The sequence below is a fragment of the Anomaloglossus baeobatrachus genome, chromosome 5 (assembly GCF_048569485.1).
Source record: "Anomaloglossus baeobatrachus isolate aAnoBae1 chromosome 5, aAnoBae1.hap1, whole genome shotgun sequence".
Taxonomy (NCBI): Eukaryota; Metazoa; Chordata; class Amphibia; order Anura; family Aromobatidae; genus Anomaloglossus; species Anomaloglossus baeobatrachus.
The window spans coordinates 443,783,199-443,806,001 of NC_134357.1; the positions used below are offsets into that span (position 1 = coordinate 443,783,199).

General features: G+C 49.6%; 1 protein-coding gene across 1 annotated transcript in view; it reads right to left on the reverse strand.

Annotated features, from left to right (window-relative positions):
- Positions 1–17,606, reverse strand: part of PTK6 (protein tyrosine kinase 6) — a 56,531-nt gene extending 38,925 nt beyond the window's left edge. Inside the window, exon 1 of the mRNA XM_075347790.1 lies at positions 17,309–17,606. Within this exon, the coding sequence (XP_075203905.1) occupies positions 17,309–17,535 (227 nt within the window). The 5' untranslated portion in view covers positions 17,536–17,606. The remainder of the gene's footprint in view (positions 1–17,308) is intronic.
- Positions 17,607–22,803: the final 5,197 nt, after the last annotated feature.

The following is a 22,803-nucleotide window of genomic DNA, read 5'->3' on the forward strand; positions in this document are numbered from 1 at the left end:
GAGAGAATCCATTCAAAGGGCTCTGATCCGGGCATCCAGGTCAGTGGTGCTGGGTGGTTGGATCGGAGACCCGTGAATCTCTTACCTCCCGGTGTCCCCAGGTTTATAAAGGAGGAAAACTATACACCACATCCTCCTAATTTGCAATCACAATCACGGGAGGATCAGTGAGCGACTCATTTGACCCGAGCTTTGTCTGATTTGTGAGTTTCCTCATAGAATTTATAGCCTGTGGTTTAAGATTGCAGGGAAAGACATATGAAACAGACTTGGATTTTTTCATACTACATCCTTGTTGATATGGAAAATATTATCTGAAGGCAACTTGTGAGCCCAAGGCTTAGTTCTCGTTAAAAACCAAGGAGAAAAATTGTAGTAAAAATACCCAGCTGACCACTTTACCATTCATATTGAAGTTTTGACATGACACAAGTCAGGTACAGAATATGTTTTTAACTTTAGTAGGTTAGGGACTGTCTCAGATGGGTACACCGTGACGAGGTGGGACAGCTTCTTACCTTTTTGCAAAAATGTATATACTAAGTACCCTGTTATTAAGCACTTGCAATTTATTTATTTATAGTCAGGGTATTTTTACTACAATTTTTCTCCTTGTTTTTTTTCTAGTCTTGAGGCTGCAATTCACATGCTTGTAATGTTGCATGTTTATTGAACATTTGTTACAGCTCAGTTTTTTGGTGTTTTTTTAGTTCTCGTTAGGAGCTTTTGGTGAGCATTTGATGTTGCAGAATTTCTGCACCTATTGTGTAAATCAGGTTACTTTAGTTTTTTACGTGCATTTTTATCACATGTATAACTCTGCATTTGTCTTTTGTTGCTGTGCCATGCTTTAAATAATGCTGCTTTGTTTCTGATACCTCCTGGTATTTGGCTCTGACAAAGCCTAATTGATTCAGTCATGTGCGGATTACATGTGTTTCCGCCGTCGAAATGCACTAAAAACACGTGCGCTTTTAACCTACAGAATTTCCATATCAGATGGAAGTCTATGCAGAAAATCTGCACAAAAAACTCAGGAGTACCCGTAAGAGACGCTGACATGTTGGGAATATGAAAAATAGACCACAAGTCAGTTTACACTTAGTAAAAAGGAAGCATTAATGCAGTTTAGATTTCATATATTCTATGTTTGCTTATACATTTGTGCTTACATGGTGCTGCTGTATTCTTTTGTTTGTGTTTCATGTAGTTATAGCAGCTGGCACCTGTTCACACTTGCTATGTTTTATTTGAAGATGCCGTTTAGTTTTTTGTAGTACAGTATATATTGGAGGTATAGACAGTCTCCTATTCTGACTGCTCTACTCCCATCATCCCCAGGGTGAGGTTTTAATTAGTGTCCGATCCTACCTGCCCATAAATGTGTTGACTTTTAGTCCAGGAGAGGCATGAAATTAGGATAGAGTCCCATCAAAGAAAGGATGCCTTGCTGTGGTTAATGGGCACACATGAATTAGCCAATTTATGCGCTAAGTATCTTCATTTTTTCAACTATATTCCATACAGCATAAATGCAGTTTAAATTTCATATATTTTATGTTTGCATATATATTAGCGCTTACAGATTGCTGCTGTATTCTTTTGTTTGTGTTTCGTGTAGTCATAGCAGCTTGGACCTGTCTACACATGTATGTTTTATTTGGGGATGCAGAACGGTTTTATTTTTTTGGAACTGTCAGATGCTGCGTTTTTGATGCAGTGAAAACATGCAACGTCAAAAGCTCGTTGTATGAACACAGCCTAAAGCTAAGGTTTGGGTACAATTTGATTCCTTCACCCCTAGAACCATACAATATGTCTTCTACAACCCTCAAAAATCTCTTGGTATTTATGGAGCAACAAGGAGATTACTTTCTTCCATCTTAATTATTGTGGAGTTGGACTCTATATTTATAGTGCTCCTCTCAGAAAGTTGTAACCAGACTGATATTCTGGAAGAATCCAACTTGTATGAGGTCGCTCACATCGGCGTAGAAAAATCTGTCCCATTCTCATCCAGAAAAGTTGGATGAGTGAAATCCGTTTGGTATCCCACATGTCATGCGAGTCCTATATGAGTGCGTAATTTTTTTTTTCTCGCCTAGAATCCGTCTGACGTGCGTTTTTTTCCCCTCAGCATTTGTTATTATGCAGTCTTTTACAGGACCACTTACAGCGTTCTATGCTACAGAATGGTAATGTATCTGTAAAAATTGGACGGCATATGGATGGTCCTTGTGAGAACCTTTTTTTTCCCGCACCCATATGTGGCGCCCCTGAGGCTCTGGTCGCCACAGGGTACTGCACTCCACTTAGGGTGTAGTACTGATCATGGATCAAAGGGAGGTATGTGCCAGTTTCATCATACACAACCTCATACACACATGGGTTGCTCCTTCCCCAATGGGGACTGGGCTATTGTCGGGTACAAAAGAGGTTGCCAACAGTGTGGCATTTACAGGATGCCATCACAAGAGGGACCCCAATCCACTAGCTTAGGACCTGGGTAGAGGGAGGAGCGGCCACCCGGGGGAGCTAGGAGTCACACACAGACAGTTTTACTGGAGTCCTCCAGCAGGAGTGACAGCGAGCAGACGTCTTTCCCGGTAGCTCTTGTGGGACATAGGTGCTTAACGGTCGCTGTGGAGATACCGTGTCAGTTCTCCTGGGGCCAGTGCAGTTCAGGGTGCAATTCCACGTTGCATCACCAGATTCTGCCAGACGGAGGAGTTCCATGCTTCTCTGACCACACGAGTTTCCAGAGCCAAGTGGCACCAAGGATTTGGGGGCCTCGATCACGGTCAGACTCAAGGGGATCCACACTACTGGCATAGGGAACGGTACACTACCTACTACGGAAGGGACTCTAAGTGCTTCAAGCCACAGGGACCCGCACTAAAAAGCGCAGTGAGGAAGGGCCCACAGACTACCAGACCAGTTCTGACCTCCCACGGATCCGGGATCGACCTGAGCCCATTACGACAGTGACCAGTACTACTGGGTTGATGACTGAAGCTGTGAGTAAACTGCACCTTAAACCCACAGAGACTGTGTTGGCTTGTCCTTACTGACATCGCCGCCCAGCGCTTAGGCGCCAACCGCCATTTCCTTCCCTCTTCATCCACCCGGAGCCCGCTCTGCTTGTGGGGAGCGACACCATCCCAGTTGCCTTAAAACCTGCCCCGGGGAGGAATTCTGCAGCGGCGGCTACTACTGGCCACAATCCACAGGTGGCGTCATGACAAACTCTCCCAAATACCCCGCTTCCCCTACCATTTACTGTACGCCTTGGGGCAACGGAACTGGGCAAGGCCACCCGTGACATCGCCTGACCCGACGCGAAACGCCCAGTAACGAGTAGGTTAACCACCTGCCCAGTGGGGCGCTACATATACACTTCCTTTGGCAAGTCTCGTCCGATTTACGTGACTATGGCACCCTCTCTGAATAACCACAAAGAATGGCTGCATGTGTGATATTTCAATATGTATTGCCAGCTTTGCTGAGGTTTGGTTTCTTTGCTGTAAACTGCATACACATATTTCCTCCAATCCTTTACGGTGGTTTGTGCATTTTACCTGATATTAGGGCTTGTGTATGTGGCGCCCCTGAGGCTTCCGTCGCCACAGGTCATTGCACCCCATTAGCGGTGTGATGCCCCATTCTGGGAGAGGAAGAGAGTGAACTCCGGTCCCCTGGTAAATCCACACTACACCCATTGTTAGGTACATACTGGGACCAGGGAAAGTGGCAGGCAACCCTCCCATGCTGCAAGCTGAGAGGGGCTGTAAGACCCATCCCTGCTCCCATAGGGTGGTAGCTTAGCAACTGGGGAGGTGGGAGGAGCCACCAGAGAGCAGACACAGAGAGGAAGGTCAAGTTTAGTCAGTTTACCTCAGGGAGTGAGAGAGTGAGCATGTAGTTGGAGAAGAAGAACGAGAGAAAGGAGGGAGGAGGAGGCCTGCTGGAGGCAGGCAAGGAGTAGGAAAGAAAGACAAGAAAGAAGGAAAGAAAGCTCCAAGTCAGACAGGAGCAGAGAACCAGAAGGAGACGCTTCCTGGTGAAGATCCTGGGACCCAGAGGTCCAGGTGACACCACGTAGGAGACAGAAGGAGTCGCAGGGCCACGGGTAGTCCTGGAGGTACCACGAGCAGTCCTTGTTAGGTACCGAAGAGAGGGCCTAGAGGCGCCACGGGTAGTTGCAGGCTGCGGTGGCCTGTTCCACATTAACATCGGTGGAGTGATTAAGCTGCGACAGGGGACGGTCCCTAGAGACTGGAGGAGTGCAAAGACAATCTCCAAACAGTAAAAACCGAGGCCCAGGGAACGTTGTAAACTCCCAGGGCCAGAACCCATAGCAGACCTTCAGAAAAGGGGTAATCAGCCGACAGGTGACCCCCCAGCCTGGAGGCTGTAGTGGAGGCCAAGCCAGGTCCACCCTAACATAGGCAAGGCTAAGGGAGACAGCAGAAGAAAGAGACACTAAGAGGAGGGCACCGGCATTCACTCTCAGAATCACCCAGAAACGGCGGAGGTCCCTGACAGTGGTCCCAGCAGCCCGAGGGTCCCTGCAGAACTGTGAGTAAAGAACTTGAACTGCACCCTTGGAGTGGTCTCTGTTATTTCTGCTGCATAGACACTTACAAGCACTAACTGTGCCCCGGGGAATTGCTCCACCTGTGGGGAGTAGTACTACCATTGCTGCCATATCATCCCCCGGAGGCCTCATACAGCAGCGGCGGCTTATTAGCCGCATACCACAGGTGGCGTCACGAACACAAACTTTATTCACCAAGCCACAAATTCTACTGACACCCACCAGGGCCACGGAGCCGGGCCCAGCCACCACTGACTACCACCGGACTAGTCCGGCCCGGCACCGGGTGTCCCATAGCCCTGGGGTGGGCGAGTCATGTACGTTCCCTAGAAGGAGAGGGGTGGTGCTTAGAAAGCAAGAATTCAGGAGTGTAAAATGGAGATAGTCCATGAAAGAGGTTCTTTGAGCCCTCTGAAGGGACTAGCTGAATGAGGCGGGGTATCAGTCCATAGGCCACCCTCTCTTTCAGGGTTTGTGGCAAACTGAGAGACTGCGTGGATCTTTTTTATAAGGAGCAGTAAAGTACATTGCCCAGCAGCGGCATAGAATCTAGAAACTGCTCCAAGCAAAAATAAAGGGTACTTTACACGCTGCGATCTCCCTAGCGAGATCGCAAGCGATCGTACCCGCCCCCGTCGGCTGTGCGACACGGGAAAATCGCTGCCCGTGCCAAACAACCTCGCTTACCCCAGTCACACGCAGTTACCTGCCCTGCGACGACGCTCTGGCCGGCGATTTGCCTCCTTTCTAAGGGGGGCGGTTTGTGCGGCGTCATAGCGACGTCACACGGCAGGCGTCCAATAGAAGCGGAGGGGCGGAGATGAGCGGGACGTAACATCCCGCCCACCTCCTTCCTTCCGCATTGCCGGTGGAGGCAGGTAAGGAGATGTTCGTCGTTCCTGCGGTGTCACACACAGCGATGTGTGCTGCCGCAGGAACGAGGAACAACATCGCTAATAAACAGAGAACGATTTTTAGTGACCCCGACGATAATTCATTAACGATATCGCAGCGTGTAAAGCCCCCTTAAGTGTTCCAATAGGATTCGAGTTGCCTGCTCACTGGAGGGGATCACAGATCTGGTACTTGTCTTTCTTGGAGTTCCTGGACTCCAAGAAACCTTTTCCAAAGAAGGGAATTAGCAGCGGGAAGACTACACTACATCACAGCAGAGAAACTGAACTCCCATCAGGCAGGTCAGACTGCCATCCTAGTGTGAGCTGTATGAAATCTTCTAGAATTGTCTACAGAGCTTCAGTAAAAGATAAAACTCACTGTCCTGTCTATTATTATTCTTATTCTTATTATTCCCTGCTTCACCATGCCTTCTCCAACTTCCCCAGGAGCCATCCCTCTGGCACTGTTCATCACCACCTAACTCCTGGGGACCTTCCGCAGTGCCCAGCCATACCCAGGCCAAATAACCGAACTAGCATCACAAACTGATTATTTATTTTTCCTTAGATTATTTTTAACCCCATAAAAAGACTGGCGCACCCGCCCGGTCAGGCCAGTTCAACACTTGGCCACCATGCACCAGCCCTGTCACATCAGAGGCCGGTTGGGGCACCACACAGCATGCTGGGATTTTTATTCCTGAGCCTCAATACAGCTGAGAAAAAAATAGTAGATCTGCACTGCCTCAATGAATAACATTAGTCCGAGAGCAATCCCTTTTTTTTCCGCATTGCACTGGTCCAAGTTCTATGCTGGTGTAAGCTAGCCCTTTCTTTGATCCACTAACCAACTGTTCTTGCTCCTGTAGTGCTTCCATAGGGTCACTAAAGCATTGCACAGGCACAGATGATCACACGCTTTATATGTCAGCTGAACGCACTGATTTGGGCAGATCCTGACATTCATCTGAGGGTTCGGTTCCACTTGTGTTTTGCATGGACAAGTACAGTCTGATAAACTATCGGCCTGAACTCGCACCAGTACAAAACTATGGGGCAGTGTCCATCTGCAATTGATTTCTCATGGCAGCGATTCTCAGCTCACCTTCCACAATACAAGTCTATGGGGGCGTGTGAAACATCGCACTGCACTCGAATGTCATCCGACTGCAGTACGATGTATGCAGAGACAGGCCGGGGAAGAAATGGGAAGAAAGTGTTCCATCCCTCTTCTCCGCAGCTGTGCCCCAATTGCAAGTTCGGATCATAGTTGCATGACCCTCGGCTGACGCTTACAGCAGAGAGTCATTAGCACATCGCTTCCAATGCTCTAGCATGCACACGGTGGACTCTTGATTCCCCCAATGACAGATGTCAGGGAAGAACAGGATGAGGCATGTGAATTTAAACTCCCCGGTCCTTTGGTCTCCAGAGTCTGACCTGATCTCATCATCCAGCATATCACTCACACCCCTCAACCCTATAACATAAAATAGTGACCTCTTCCAATAAGGGATCTGTTCTTCATACCCTACTAGAATATTTTATTTCCTTTTAGAACAGTGTTCCTCATCTCCAGTCCTCATGGCCCACCAATAGATCAGGTTTTCCAGATTTTCTTACTGTTGCACAGGTGAGGGAAATATTCCCTGTGCAATATTGATGAAATCCTGAAAATCTATCACCCATGCGATACTAGGGACATCCTGAAAACAGGATGTGTTGGTGGGCCATGAAGACTGGAGTTGAGGAACACTGTTTTAGTACATTGCCAGACAACTGGGAAGATCTTGACCTTGGGCTGTCTCATTACATGCTATGTATGGAGATTCATGAGGTATGTGAGTCCTTTGAGGAGTTTCTTTGGAGTGTATCAGGTCCAAAAATCGCCAAAAAAATTGCTTAAAAGACTCTTCCTGTTCATTTCTTTTGTGAAACCTCTGTACTTTTCATATGTTCAGTGTTTTGATCATTTTTTTTTCCTTTTTTAAAAACTTGTGGGGGGAAAAAAGCTTGTCACTTATCTAAAGTGGTTTCTAATGGAATCTGCTTTCAAAGTAGTCACGCTCTAATCAAAAGGTTTGGAAAAAAACCCAAAAAGTTTCAAGTAACAAAAAGTTCCTCCATAACTCCAAGAGTATGTGCACATGATGTCATTTTCCGGCACATTCCACCTTGAACCTGACTGAAGAAATAAACCTGAGGCACAATAATGTAAAAATGTCAATGCGGTGCTCTTCTTCAGGAAGCCCTTTGGTCGTAAAAAGGCTTCTGCCTCCTAATGAATCGGGTGTTTCTGACTCCAGCGTAACCCCCTCATCAGGACTGACGTTAACAACATCGGTCTTGATGAATCAGAGTTTATATATTTGAAAGAACAGAGCAAAAATGCCGGTTAAGACCCACCGGAGTTTTCCTGCAGCATTTTCACTTTGGAAAAGTCCGCATTTTCGCGGGCGTCTCTAAAGATGAGTGCATATACCCAAAGGAGCATTTTCTGAATAGGTTTCCATGTGAAAGCTCATAGTTTCTGTGCACCAAAAAAAAATAAATCTGTGTATGCTCATTAGAGATGAGCGAACCGGTCCCGGTTCGGCTCGAGGCGGTTCGCCGAACGGGGGGTCTGGCTCGAGTTCGGCTCGTCGAACGTTCGACGAACCGAACTCGAGCCCATAGGAAACAATGGCAGGCAATCACAAACACAGTAAAACACCTAGAAAACACCCTCAAAGGTGTCCAAAAGGTGACAAACAACTCACAACACAACACAAACACATGGGAAAGTGACAAGGACATGTACTCATGCGAAAACAAAACAGCTGGACAAGGAAAAAGAGGAGGACACACAGATATAGGCATGGCACGCCCTTCTAAAGTCATGTAAAACACCGCAAGGTGACTCCAAGCGGAGTCTCCCTTTTTTCCAAAAATTGGGCCCCACACACCCACCCCTTCAGTGGCAGCAGTTGTGCCCCAGTTGTACACTTCACAGCTAGATTTGCATCAAGCACATTCAAAAATACGCCATTCTTATCCGTCCCCAGGATGACACCGGGGTAGGTAGCAAAGTCTTTCCTGATCCCAGCTCTGTTCATCTTGGCTTCTTTTAAAAACACAGCAAGCAAGGGTTACTCCAAGCGGAGTCTCCCTTTTTTCCAAAAATTGGGCCCCACACACACCCACCCCTTCAGTGGCAGCACTTGGGCCCCAGTTGTACACTTCACAGCTAGATTTGCATCAAGCACATTCAAAAATACGCTATTCTTAACCGTCCCCAGGATGACACCGGGGTAGGTAGCAAAGTCTTTCCTGATCCCAGCTCTGTTCATCTTGGCTTCTTTTAAAAACACAGCAAGCAAGGGTTACTCCAAGCGGAGTCTCCCTTTTTTCCAAAAATTGGGCCACACAGACACCCACCCCATCAGTGGCAGCACTTGGGCCCTAGTTGCAAACAGGATGTTTTGATTTGCATCAAGCACATTCAAAAATACGCTATTCTTAGCCGTCCCCAGGATGACACCGGGGTAGGTAGCAAAGTCTTTGCTGACCCATGACTTGTTCATCTTGGCTTCTTTTAAAAACAATGTAAGCAAGGGTTACTCCAAGCGGAGTCTCCCTTTTTTCCAAAAATTGGGCCACACAGACACCCACCCCATCAGTGGCAGCACTTGGGCCCTAGTTGCAAACAGGATGTTTTGATTTGCATCAAGCACATTCAAAAATACGCTATTCTTAGCCGTCCACAGGATGACACCGGGGTAGGTAGCAAAGTCTTTGCTGACCCATGACTTGTTCATCTTGGCTTCTTTTAAAAACAATGTAAGCAAGGGTTACTCCAAGCGGAGTCTCCCTTTTTTCCAAAAATTGGGCCACACAGACACCCACCCCATCAGTGGCAGCACTTGGGCCCTAGTTGCAAACAGGATGTTTTGATTTGCATCAAGCACATTCAAAAATACGCTATTCTTAGCCGTCCCCAGGATGACACCGGGGTAGGTAGCAAAGTCTTTCCTGATCCCAGCTCTGTTCATCTTGGCTTCTTTTAAAAACACAGCAAGCAAGGGTTACTCCAAGCGGAGTCTCCCTTTTTTCCAAAAATTGGGCCACACAGACACCCACCCCATCAGTGGCAGCACTTGGGCCCTAGTTGCAAACAGGATGTTTTGATTTGCATCAAGCACATTCAAAAATACGCTATTCTTAGCCGTCCACAGGATGACACCGGGGTAGGTAGCAAAGTCTTTCCTGATCCCAGCTCTGTTCATCTTGGCTTCTTTTAAAAACACAGCAAGCAAGGGTTACTCCAAGCGGAGTCTCCCTTTTTTCCAAAAATTGGGCCACACAGACACCCACCCCATCAGTGGCAGCACTTGGGCCCTAGTTGCAAACAGGATGTTTTGATTTGCATCAAGCACATTCCAAATCCACAAGCATTTACTCTCCCCAGGATGACACAGGGGTAGTAAATTCCTTCTGGATCCATGACTTGTTCATTTTGATGAACGTCAGTCTGTCCACATTGTCACTGGACAGACGCGTGCGCTTATCTGTCAGCACACACCCAGCAGCACTGAATACACGTTCAAAGACAACGCTGGCAGCTGGACACGACAAAATCTCCAAGGCGTAAGTTGCGAGCTCTGGCCATTTTTGTAGGTTTGAAGCCCAAAAGGAGCAAGGCTCCAGTTGCACAGTCATGGCATCGATGTTCATTTGGAGATACTCCTGTATCATCCTCTCCAGCCGTTGACTATGTGTCAGACTTGTTGTCTCTGGTGGCCTTGCAAAAGAGGGTCTAAAAAAATTATGAAAAGATTCCATAAAATTGCTGTTACCGGCACCAGAAAAGGTCCTACTGGTACGGGTAGACTGTTGAAGATGACGAGACCGTCCCATGTTTGTCAAGTTACAACTGGGAGATTCACTCCCTGCACCTGCACGGTTGTTTGGTGGAAAAGCCGAGCTAAGATCTAGTAACAGCTTCTGCTGATACTCCTGCATACGTGCGTCCCTTTCTATGGCTGGAATTATGTCACAAAATTTGGACTTGTACCGGGGATCTAATAGTGTGGCAATCCAGTAGTCATCATCACTTCTAATTTTGACAATACGACTGTCATGTTGGAGGTAGTGCAACAAAAAGGCACTCATGTGTCTTGCGCAGCCATGCGGACCAAGTCCATGCTGTGTTTGTGGCATAGAGGTGCTACCCGTTCTTTCTTCCTCTGACATCTGACCCCAACCTCTTTCAACTGAAATTTGACCAAGGTCTCCCTCATCCGCTGAGTCTTCCATGTCCATGGACAGTTCGTCCTCCATTTCTTCATGTTCTCCTGCACCTTGCTCAACATTTCGCCTGCTACTATGCGCCCTTGTCGATCCCTGTCCCCCATGGTCCCATGCCTGCTGCGTTGGTGATGATGAACGTCTGGACCTTGGTGATGTTGTTGTCCCTTGCGCATATGAATCCTCCTGTAGTTCCTCCCCTTCATGTTGTCCCACCCCCTGACTCCGAATAGTGTTTAGCGTGTGCTCCAGCATGTAAATGACTGGAATCGTCATGCTGATAATGGCATTGTCAGCGCTAAACATATTCGTCGCCATGTCGAAACTGTGCAGAAGGGTGCATAGGTCCTTGATCTGAGACCACTCCATCAGGGTGATCTGCCCCACCTCTGCATCTCGTTGGCCCAGGCAATACGTCATGACGTATTGCACCAGGGCTCTGCGGTGCTGCCACAGTCGCTGTAACATGTGGAGAGTTGAATTCCAGCGTGTCGCCACATCGCATTTCAGGCGATGAACCGGCAGGCCGAAAGACTTCTGGAGCGATGCAAGTCGCTCTGCTGCGGCGCTTGAACGGCGGAAGTGAGCTGACAGTTTTCGTGCCCTGTTCAGAAGGCCATCTAGGCCGGGATAGTGTGTTAAAAATTGCTGCACGACAAGGTTCAACACGTGAGCCATACAAGGTACGTGTGTCACCTTGCCCAGGCGAAGTGCCGCACCCAGGTTTGCAGCATTGTCGCACACGGCCTTACCAGGCTGCAGTTTGAGTGGAGACAACCATTTATTAAACTCGGACCGCAAAGCTGACCACAACTCCTCAGCTGTGTGACTCTTATTACCAAGACATGTCAAGCTAAAGACCGCCTGATGCCGTTGCGCTCTGCTGCCAGCATAGTAATGAGGGGTGCGTGATTCCTTCTGCGCAGTGAGAACGCGGGTGGCCTGACCAGGCAGGCTTGGGGCGGAGGTGGAGGACCCAGATGAGGTGGAGGATGCAGAAGCAGTGGCGGAACTTGGACAGACAGAGGATTGACACACAAGTCGTGGGGACGGCAAGACTTGTGCAGCAGACCCTTCACCATCTATCACCATAGTTACCCAGTGCCCAGTCAGCGACATGTAACGTCCCTGTCCATGCTTACTGGTCCAAGTATCGGTGGTGAAATGCACCCGTTCACACACAGAGTTTCTCAAGGAAGCGGTGATGTTGTGTGCGACATGCTGGTGTAGCGCGGGCACACCTTTCTTAGAGAAGTAGTGGCGACTAGGCATCTGGTACTGGGGCACAGCGACAGACATAAGGTCTCTAAAATCCTGTGTGTCCACTAGGCGGAAAGGCAGCATTTCGGTAGCCAACAGCTTACAGAGGGATAGAGTCAACCTCTTAGCTTTGTCATGGGTCGGAGGAAGTGGCCTTTTATTTGACCACATCTGAGGGACAGAGATCTGGCTGCTGTGTGTAGACGGTGTTGAGTAGGGTGTCCCTGGAAAAATGCAGGTTTGTGAGGAAAGTGCAGGCGGAGACATGATGTTGCCTTCATCCAACGTTGGTGCTATCGATGTCTGAGAGAGCTGTACACACTCACTTGTTTCCCCTTCCAAACCAACTGACGACCTTACAAGCAAACTGCCTGTTGCGGTTACAGTGGTGGAAGTTTTGCGTGGAAAAACAGGTGTGGCAGCTGTCCCCACAGTCCTAGAAGATGAAGAGCGCGCGGATGCAGTGGAAGGGGCGGGCGGTGGATGGTTCGCTCCGCTAGGCCGCATTGCAGCACGGTGAGCTTCCCACCGGGACTTATGATATTTATTCATGTGACGATTCATGGAAGAAGTTGTCAAACTGCTGAGCTTTTGACCTCTACTAAGAGAATCATGACAAATGTTACATATCACATGAGTTGGGCGATCTTTTTCGATGTGAAAAAAGGACCAGGCTAGGCAAGGCTTAGAGGCCATGCGACCTGTTGATCCACCCCGAATAATGCTCATAGGCAGAGTGGTGGCTGAGGATGCAGTTGTAGACGTGCTACCAGTGCTCCGACTCTGTCCAGGAAGGCGCAAGGTAACTTCGTCGTCGGTTGCATCCTCCTCCACCGCCTCTGTTGACCTCCTCGAGTGCCTGACTGGGGGTTGACAGTAGGTGGGATCTAGAACGTCATCATCAATTGTTGTGTTTGCACTCCCCTCCCCCTCAGACCGAGCCTCTTCTTGCCCTGACGGAATATTTAAGTTGTCATCCCAATCGGGTATCTGCGTCTCATCTTCATCAGTATGTTCCTCATTGTCTATAACCACAGGTGTTACAGTTTGTGACAAAGGGTCAACATTATGCTCAGAAACTTGGTCCTCACGGCCTGAATCTGAGTCACAAAGGTTCTGGGCATCACTGCAGACCATTTCCTGTTCTGTACTCACTGTAGCTTGGGAGCAGACCTCTGATTCCCAGGCTATAGTGTGACTGAACAGCTCTGCAGACTCAGCCATCTCAGTTCCACCATACTGTGCAGGGCTGATGGAGACTTCAGAGCTGGGAGAAATCAAGTGTGATTGGGATGACAACTCAGAGGACTGGTGTTTTTTGGATGCGGTACTTGAAGTGGCTGAGAGGGCACTTGTTGGACCACTTGAGATCCATTCAAGCATTTTCCTTTTTTGCCCATCATCTACCTTTCTTCCTGTTGTTCGTGTCCGTAAAAAAGGGAGCACATCGGATTGTCCACGGTAAGTAGTAGACATCTTACTTTTGCTGGTAGATGGTCTATCTTCAGCAGATGATAATGGAGCTTTGCCACCTTCCCCACGGACAAAACCTTTTTTGCCTTTTCCACCACGCCTCTTCCCCTTTCCACCAGCATCTGTCATTTTGCCACTCATGTTGATTGCGACAAGATTGTGGACTGAAAATGTGGTAGTAAAAATTGAGAGGTGGTGAAGATTGCAGTGGTGGTCTAGCTTTATTAACAGCAGAATAATAAAGAATAAATATCCCTGACAATGCAACTTAGTTATAATTAGTTGGAGTGTGCAACGCAGGCAGACGTGCTGCAAATGTCTTTGCACTAGTGGGACTATAGCAAAGTCCAATAGCCACGTATAGGATGCCACTAGGTACACTGAGTGTTTGCTAGTATAATGGCTTGGTTAGAATGAGTTGTAGTGTGCAACGCAGGCAGACGCGCTCTGCAAATGTCTTTGCACTAGTGGGACTATAGCAAAGTCCAATAGCCACGTATAGGATGCCACTAGGTACACTGAGTGTTTGCTAGTATAATGGCTTGGTTAGAATGAGTTGTAGTGTGCAACGCAGGCAGACGCGCTCTGCAAATGTCTTTGCACTAGTGGGACTATAGCAAAGTCCAATAGCCACGTATAGGATGCCACTAGGTACACTGAGTGTTTGCTAGTATAATGGCTTGGTTAGAATGAGTTGTAGTGTGCAACGCAGGCAGACGCGCTCTGCAAATGTCTTTGCACTAGTGGGACTATAGCAAAGTCCAATAGCCACGTATAGGATGCCACTAGGTACACTGAGTGTTTGCTAGTATAATGGCTTGGTTAGAATGAGTTGTAGTGTGCAACGCAGGCAGACGCGCTCTGCAAATGTCTTTGCACTAGTGGGACTATAGCAAAGTCCAATAGCCACGTATAGGATGCCACTAGGTACACTGAGTGTTTGCTAGTATAATGGCTTGGTTAGAATGAGTTGTAGTGTGCAACGCAGGCAGACGCGCTCTGCAAATGTCTTTGCACTAGTGGGACTATAGCAAAGTCCAATAGCCACGTATAGGATGCCACTAGGTACACTGAGTGTTTGCTAGTATAATGGCTTGGTTAGAATGAGTTGTAGTGTGCAACGCAGGCAGACGCGCTCTGCAAATGTCTTTGCACTAGTGGGACTATAGCAAAGTCCAATAGCCACGTATAGGATGCCACTAGGTACACTGAGTGTTTGCTAGTATAATGGCTTGGTTAGAATGAGTTGTAGTGTGCAACGCAGGCAGACGCGCTCTGCAAATGTCTTTGCACTAGTGGGACTATAGCAAAGTCCAATAGCCACGTATAGGATGCCACTAGGTACACTGAGTGTTTGCTAGTATAATGGCTTGGTTAGAATGAGTTGTAGTGTGCAACGCAGGCAGACGCGCTCTGCAAATGTCTTTGCACTAGTGGGACTATAGCAAAGTCCAATAGCCACGTATAGGATGCCACTAGGTACACTGAGTGTTTGCTAGTATAATGGCTTGGTTAGAATGAGTTGTAGTGTGCAACGCAGGCAGACGCGCTCTGCAAATGTCTTTGCACTAGTGGGACTATAGCAAAGTCCAATAGCCACGTATAGGATGCCACTAGGTACACTGAGTGTTTGCTAGTATAATGGCTTGGTTAGAATGAGTTGTAGTGTGCAACGCAGGCAGACGCGCTCTGCAAATGTCTTTGCACTAGTGGGACTATAGCAAAGTCCAATAGCCACGTATAGGATGCCACTAGGTACACTGAGTGTTTGCTAGTATAATGGCTTGGTTAGAATGAGTTGTAGTGTGCAACGCAGGCAGACGCGCTCTGCAAATGTCTTTGCACTAGTGGGACTATAGCAAAGTCCAATAGCCACGTATAGGATGCCACTAGGTACACTGAGTGTTTGCTAGTATAATGGCTTGGTTAGAATGAGTTGTAGTGTGCAACGCAGGCAGACGCGCTCTGCAAATGTCTTTGCACTAGTGGGACTATAGCAAAGTCCAATAGCCACGTATAGGATGCCACTAGGTACACTGAGTGTTTGCTAGTATAATGGCTTGGTTAGAATGAGTTGTAGTGTGCAACGCAGGCAGACGCGCTCTGCAAATGTCTTTGCACTAGTGGGACTATAGCAAAGTCCAATAGCCACGTATAGGATGCCACTAGGTACACTGAGTGTTTGCTAGTATAATGGCTTGGTTAGAATGAGTTGTAGTGTGCAACGCAGGCAGACGCGCTCTGCAAATGTCTTTGCACTAGTGGGACTATAGCAAAGTCCAATAGCCACGTATAGGATGCCACTAGGTACACTGAGTGTTTGCTAGTATAATGGCTTGGTTAGAATGAGTTGTAGTGTGCAATGCAGGCAGACGCGCTCTGCAAATGTCTTTGCACTAGTGGGACTATAGCAAAGTCCAATAGCCACGTATAGGATGCCACTAGGTACACTGAGTGTTTGCTAGTATAATGGCTTAGTTATCAGTTGGAGTGTGCAGAGGACAAGAGGGTACAGTGGCAGGATTGTGGTGCTCTGGGTAGAGGAATGGAAGCCTGCCTTTCTATTCCCTCCTAATGGTGAAATGCAGGGAGGAAATCCCTGACCTGGGCTACACAGACGCTGTTGCTGTTTGCAGGACCTGTCACCTATGGCTCTCTGACCCTGCCGGTTGGAGCCCTTAAAAGGACTGCTATAAAGTGCTCTCCCTAAGCTGTCTAACGCTGTGTATGCAGCGCATACAGCTGTATCGGCTATAGGACTCAGGAAGACGGAGCTGCGACAGTGATGTCTGACACCAAAGACGCAGAAGGCAGATAATGGCGTCCGTGAAGAAAATGTCCGGTTTTATAATGCAGGGACATGTGACATGCAGATCCTATCACACATGCCGTTGCTTCTCTGGCTCAAAGTCCACTTAGCTGTGTGTGTGTCTGGGATTGGCTGACATGCTGGCCCGCCCCACAAGACGCGCGCGCTTAGGGAAGGAAGACAAGAAAAAAAAAAAAAAAAAATGGCGATCGCCATTATAGAAACAGCAGTGATCTGAAGGCGCTGTTCACGCACACTATACACTGAAATGTGATAATAGTTTGATTCACAGAGTGACTTACACTATTACAGCAGAAACCAAGCTATGATTTAGCTGTTTTTTGGCTGCTAGAACCGTTCTCGAACGTTTCTAGAACTACCGAGCTTTTGCAAAAAGCTCGAGTTCTAGTTCGATCTAGAACATGCCCCAAAATCACTCGAGCCGCGAACTGGAGAACCACGAACCACGAACCGCGCTCAACTCTAATGCTCATATCCTATTAGTCTCATCTTGACCCTCAATCTCAAGGCTATAAAAAACCTCTTCGATATACGCATATGTAGATGATGTATTAGGGTAGTCCATATGGTACAATAACTGAAACATTGTGATCCAAAGTTCAAAAGAGCATTGATTTATCCATACAAAATTCCACTTTGTGTGTTGATTAACTAATCTCTGAGGGCTCCACTCGTTTAGGCTCACAATTAAGATGACCTTTAACCTCAGCGAAGCAGACAGGTTATTATTTTGCACTCTCCTAAAAATGAACTATGGGCTGATTGAATGCATGTGTTTACATGAGACCAATGTGTATGTTTTCTATAGATGTAGCAGAGCTGAATTTGTCTAATCTATTTTTTGCATCCAACCTGTTGTAAAATCAATCATCTCAGCTCTGCTGCATCTCGTCATCTATAGTCTGGCAATAAAAGTGTACCATGTCAGATTACTCTGTGATAAACCAGTAATATTGGACTACTTACAGCTGTTCTTCCACCGTTCCTTCTTCTGCCATGTAATTATATGGCACGAACCCCTTCTCGCCAGTCTTGGTGCCATCTGCTCGCAGCTTTTCCATCATCCACCAGTCCCCACTTTTGTCCAGAGCTTGGAAACGATCTCCGGCCTTGAAGCTCAGCTCCTTGCGGCTAGCTCCTTTAAAGTCCCATTGACTTACGTACCTATTGGTCGGTTGGTTGAGTTCGCCCATGTTGTACAGTGGACTCAACAAGCTCACATGTACTAAGTCAGAAGAGTAGAGACTGCTTACCAGCCAGGACTTTCCAGTTCAGGAATTATTATAAGCTGGGTGTGGAAGTTTAAGGTTAGCAGAAGAAAGAAGGTCGGATAAAATATGTAAATGTCCCAGGTGACAATGTGCAGTGATTGCTGCGTCCGGACGGTGGAATTATTACCTTTTACTTCCTCATTGCTTTTACTATTAGCAGTAGCGCACCTCAGTCACAAGGGAGGAGGCAAGTGAGAGAAGTTCACCTACATTTGTGAACGAGGAAGGAAATCCCCTAGAAGCAGCACAATCCTGAAAACTGTCACATTACGTATAAATATCATTATGTGTCGCCCAGTTATATGCGGTCCCGGGCGGTGTAATGCTGGGGAAATGTCACTTGGTGGCCATTGCCCGGTTACGTGTCCCTGGGGACGCTTTTTAAAAGAGGTATATTTACAGGGGATGTTAAATAAAAGTTTATATCGTGACGCCACTTACGGGTTGTGGCTATGTAGATGGAGCCGCCGCTGCACAGTTCTCATTACTGGGGCTGATGTTGGTGGCAGCCTGGATGTTAGGCCCTCCGCAAGCAGGGCCAGGCCCCAGAGGATAGGTGATGTAGACGGGTGTTGAAAGAAGGTAGGCCACACAAGGGGATCCAGTGTAACTGGTTCCTTTACTTACAGTCAGATGGAAACTGGTCACCCGTGAAAGGCTGGTTTTGACCGCTGGTCCCCTTCGTTTCAGTGCCAGTTTAGTGACCTGGTGGCTTCTTTCCCCTGCACCTGTCTTTGGTTGGTGAGCCCCCGTGGCTTGGAGTGTCTGTGGGTCCCCTCCTGGTAGTCTCTGAACGGTAGTCCATATGACGGTAGCATGAACCCTGTGGGGTCAGAGTCTCTGGTCCTGTTCCCCGGTTCTCCCGTTGCTACTGAGTCCCAAACTTCATGGTCAGTGAGGTCCTTGATAGACCCTTCTGTTACAGGGGGACTGGCAGATCAGGATAAGGTGGTACTGTAAATATCCCAATCGCCAGTCGGGGCCCACCTTGCTTCAGATGACAAAGGAGCTGCTGGCAACCCGAAGGTTAGGCGGAGAATACAGAGCTGGGTGGCTCTGAGATAACCCAGGAGACCTGGGAACCGGTCATGTGTGTAGGGACACGTCAGACCAGACGACAACCCAGTTAGCATTTCAGTGTACCTATGGCGCTACACCGACCACGTGTGCAGGGAATACGTCAGGCTGGGTGGTGACCAGGTATCGTTAACTGGAAGATTGCCGCGAAAGCGCCCTGTTGGCCACATGTGTATGACACGTCAGAGCGAGCGGTCCCCCGATTAGAGTTTCTGGCCACCAGGGCTCTCAACTGGCCACGTGTGTTCAGGACACGTCAGGCAAGTGGTCACACTGGTAGCGTTGACTGGGAAGCCGATATGAGGGGAACAGGGTCCACACACCCAGCCCAGGAACTCCCTGTTAATGCCACAGGGGTCCTGGGGTACGCTGTCCATGTGCATAGGAGGCACAACTGGACAGGTGGCGCAGCAGCCACAGCTCAGTTAACTCCACTGAGCTGCACTAGCAGGACTGGATGGTAGGAGGTGGAAGTGTGTCGCCCAGGGACCAGGGGTACTCAGATCCGGGCCACGAGGTCACTTCTGTGGGTATCACGGTGGCGTGACCCGGTCTGTGATCCCAGGCTCCACAGTAAAAGGGGATTTGGTAAGGGAAATTGTCCGTGACGCCACCCACGGTTGTGGTGAGGTTGTAACACCACCGCTGCTTTGGACGGGGATCCCAGGAGCGATGGTATGGAGCAGCTAGATGTTATTTCTCCCCTCCGTGGGTAGGGGGTTGGTTGTCCCGGGGCCCGGTGATGGGGTAAGCAGGGAGCAGGGCGCAGTGCTGTGGTGCGGTGCCCGAGGGCACGGGCGTACTCACAAGTAAGTCACACGGAGTCACTGGTAAACTAGGAATTGCCGGTGTCCACAGCCTTCGGTACGGGGGTGTTAGTGTCCCACACACGGTGCAGCAGCCCTTGTTGTTCTTTCCCTGCATCCAGGTGCCTTTCTCTCCACTCTCTTCCTCTTTCTCCTCAGCCGGGAACGGGGAATCCACTCCCCTGTAGTGATCCGGGTACCCAGGTACCGAGGGGCTGCCGCCCTGCTCCGGCTACCTCTGGCCCCTTCCTCACTACAGCCTGTCCCGGCCCTCTCGGAGCACGCTTCACTATCAGCCTGGGAGCTACAACTCCAGGCTCCTCTTCTGTCTCCTCTCCACACACTCTCTGCTCCAGCCCCTCCCTCTGCTCTGCTTTTCTCTTACCCTGGGGGATGTGGTTTGTCTTGCTGCACCGGTGTGAGATCAGATTACCAAGGAGGATTAACTCTTTCTGTGACAACCTGGCTGTGCCAGGGCGTCACACACCCCCTTGGTAAAACACGGCCCGTCCTCGGGCCGTCTGGCCACCAACATTTATTAAACTGGGAAAAGAATAAAACATTTTAAACATTTTCACACATGCATTTTCAATCTTCCCACAGCGGGATGTACATTGCTTCAACGTTGCGACAACAAATAACACTTTTAATAATGGCAACGTAACGGGTCCTTTAGTCACCCACCCAAACAACCTAGCCTTGGTGCTGCCCCTAGGAAGTGGGCAGCACCCCTTGACCCCAGTCCAGGAACGGTTCCAGATTGGTCAACGGGACCGGTACTTCGCTGCCGTTGCGGCCGGGCGGACTGCCGGAGCCGTCGTCATCTCCGTCACGGCCGGGCGGACTGCCGGGGCCGGTGGCAGGGCGGTGACAAAGGTGAGGCCTGGGGACCCCAGGTCTGGGTCCTCCCCAACAGGCGCTGCGGGCTCCGCTACCGGTAACAGGGGTAACGGGTCGGTGCATCGCTGCGGCGGCCTCTCCAGGAACCAAATGCTGGCAGAGTCCTGGCGTCCCTGCCTTTACAGTCCTAGTCACATAAACTGCGGTTCCTTCTTCCTGCTCCCCCTTGGTACTCGGGAGCAGTCCTTCCAGCAACTTTTAAAGTTTCCCTTTCGCTTCCGGTCCTCCGGAGCTTCACTTCCGCCCGTGTTCTCAGGGGGGCGGAGCCTCTTTTTCGCGCCCAACGCTTGGGGAAGAAGGTGCTGGGCGGGAGATTTTCGCGCCCAAAATGGCGGCAAAGATGGCGACTTTAAAAATTTTGCAGCGGATCACCGCTGACAGTCCAGAACAAGGCGCACTTCCTCCAGGTAACTGGATGGGTTCGATCCTGTTCGTGACGCCAAATGTGTCGCCCAGGGACCAGGGGTACTCAGATCCAGGCCACGAGGTCACTTCTGTGGGTATCACGGTGGCGTGACCCGGTCTGTGATCCCAGGCTCCACAGTAAAAGGGGATTTGGTAAGGGAAATTGTCCGTGACGCCACCCACGGTTGTGGTGAGGTTGGAACACCACCGCTGCTTTGGACGGGGATCCCGGGAGCGATGGTATGGAGCAGCTAGATGTTATTTCTCCCCTCCGTGGGTAGGGGGTTGGTTGTCCCGGGGCCCGGTGATGGGGTAAGCAGGGAGCAGGGCGCAGTACTGTGGTGCGGTGCCCGAGGGCACGGGCGTACTCACAAGTAAGTCACACGGAGTCACTGGTAAACTAGGAATTGCCGGTGTCTGCAGCCTTCGGTACGAGGGTGTTAGTGTCCCACACACGGTGCAGCAGCCCTTGTTGTTCTTTCCCTGCAGCCAGGTGCTTTTCTCTCCACTCTCTTCCTCTTTCTCCTCAGCCAGGAACGGGGAATCCACTCCCCTGTAGTGATCCGGGTACCCAGGTACCGAGGGGCTACCGCCCTGCTCCGGCTACCTCTGGCCCCTTCCTCACTACAGCCTGTCCCGGCCCTCTCGGAGCACGCTTCACTATCAGCCTGGGAGCTACAACTCCAGGCTCCTCTTCTGTCTCCTCCCCACACACTCTGCTCCAGCCCCTCCCCTCTGCTCTGCTTTTCTCTTACCCTGGGGGATGTGGTTTGTCTTGCTGCACCGGTGTGAGATCAGATTACCAAGGAGGATTAACTCTTTCTGTGACAACCTGGCTGTGCCAGGGCGTCACAGAAGCCTGGCGCCTGACCCTAATGTTCTGAGCCACGGGTGTCTTGGCATGACAAGCACCGGACGCCTAACCCTACCTACCGCTTCCAAACAAAGGCTTATGCCGCAATGGGCTCTATACATGGAGGTGTGCTCACAACAAGCATATGAGAAGACTGCGCACCTCAATGTTGTCTCCAGCCCCTTTAATAACCTGGGTCCGCCCCAAACCCAGGGTGGACCACAATGGCACCTCCAGGGTCCAATAGTGGAGTGCCAGGTCATCAGCGACATCACCAGCGGCCTATCCGGAACCGCCACATCACTGATGACCTCATGTCTGCCACGCCCCAAACACCTCACCAGTCATCGTCTGACGACCAATGGTGAGGTGCCGTGTCATAGGGGCGGGCCTCCGCAATCCAGCCCGGAGTGGCCACATCATCAGGACACCTGATATGTGTCGGCCTATCAGAGCCTGTCACCTCACGGACATGCCCAGTGAGGTCCTTACCGGACCTAGCCACTGATGCACTAAGTGCCGGAGCATGCTCAGCAGCCTGAACAACAGTCTCAGAAATCAGACTATCAACACAGGACTTAGACATGGCACGATGTCCAAGTACCTGTGCAAAGAGGCTTTTCGTACTAAGTGTAGGAGCATGCTCAGCAGCCTGAACCGAGGACTTAGCCTCAGAAATGGCTGAGCATGCTCACTAGGCGAAATACTGGACTTAGGCTCTGGCTGGAGTAAATCGGCGAGTGCATGCGTACTAGCCGCCTCTCCACACTAAAGGCTGCTTTACACGGTACGACCGATTGTGCAATTTCACAATCGATCGTATCCGCCCCCGTCCTTTTTTCGTCACGGGCAAATCGCTGCCCGTGTCACACAAAAACGTTAAAGCGTCATCACACGCACTTACCTTCTGTGCGACGTCGTTGTGGGCGGCAAACATCCACTTCCTGGAGTGGGAGGGATGTTCGGCGTCATAGCGACGTCACGCGGCAGCCGGCCAATAGAAGCGGAGAGGCGGAAATGACCGTGACGTAAACATCCCGCCCACCTCGTTCCTTCCGCATTGCCGGCGGCGACCGCGTGACGCAGGTAAGCTGCTGTCCAGCGTTCCCGGGGTGTCACACAGAGTGGCGTGTGCTACCCCGGGAACGA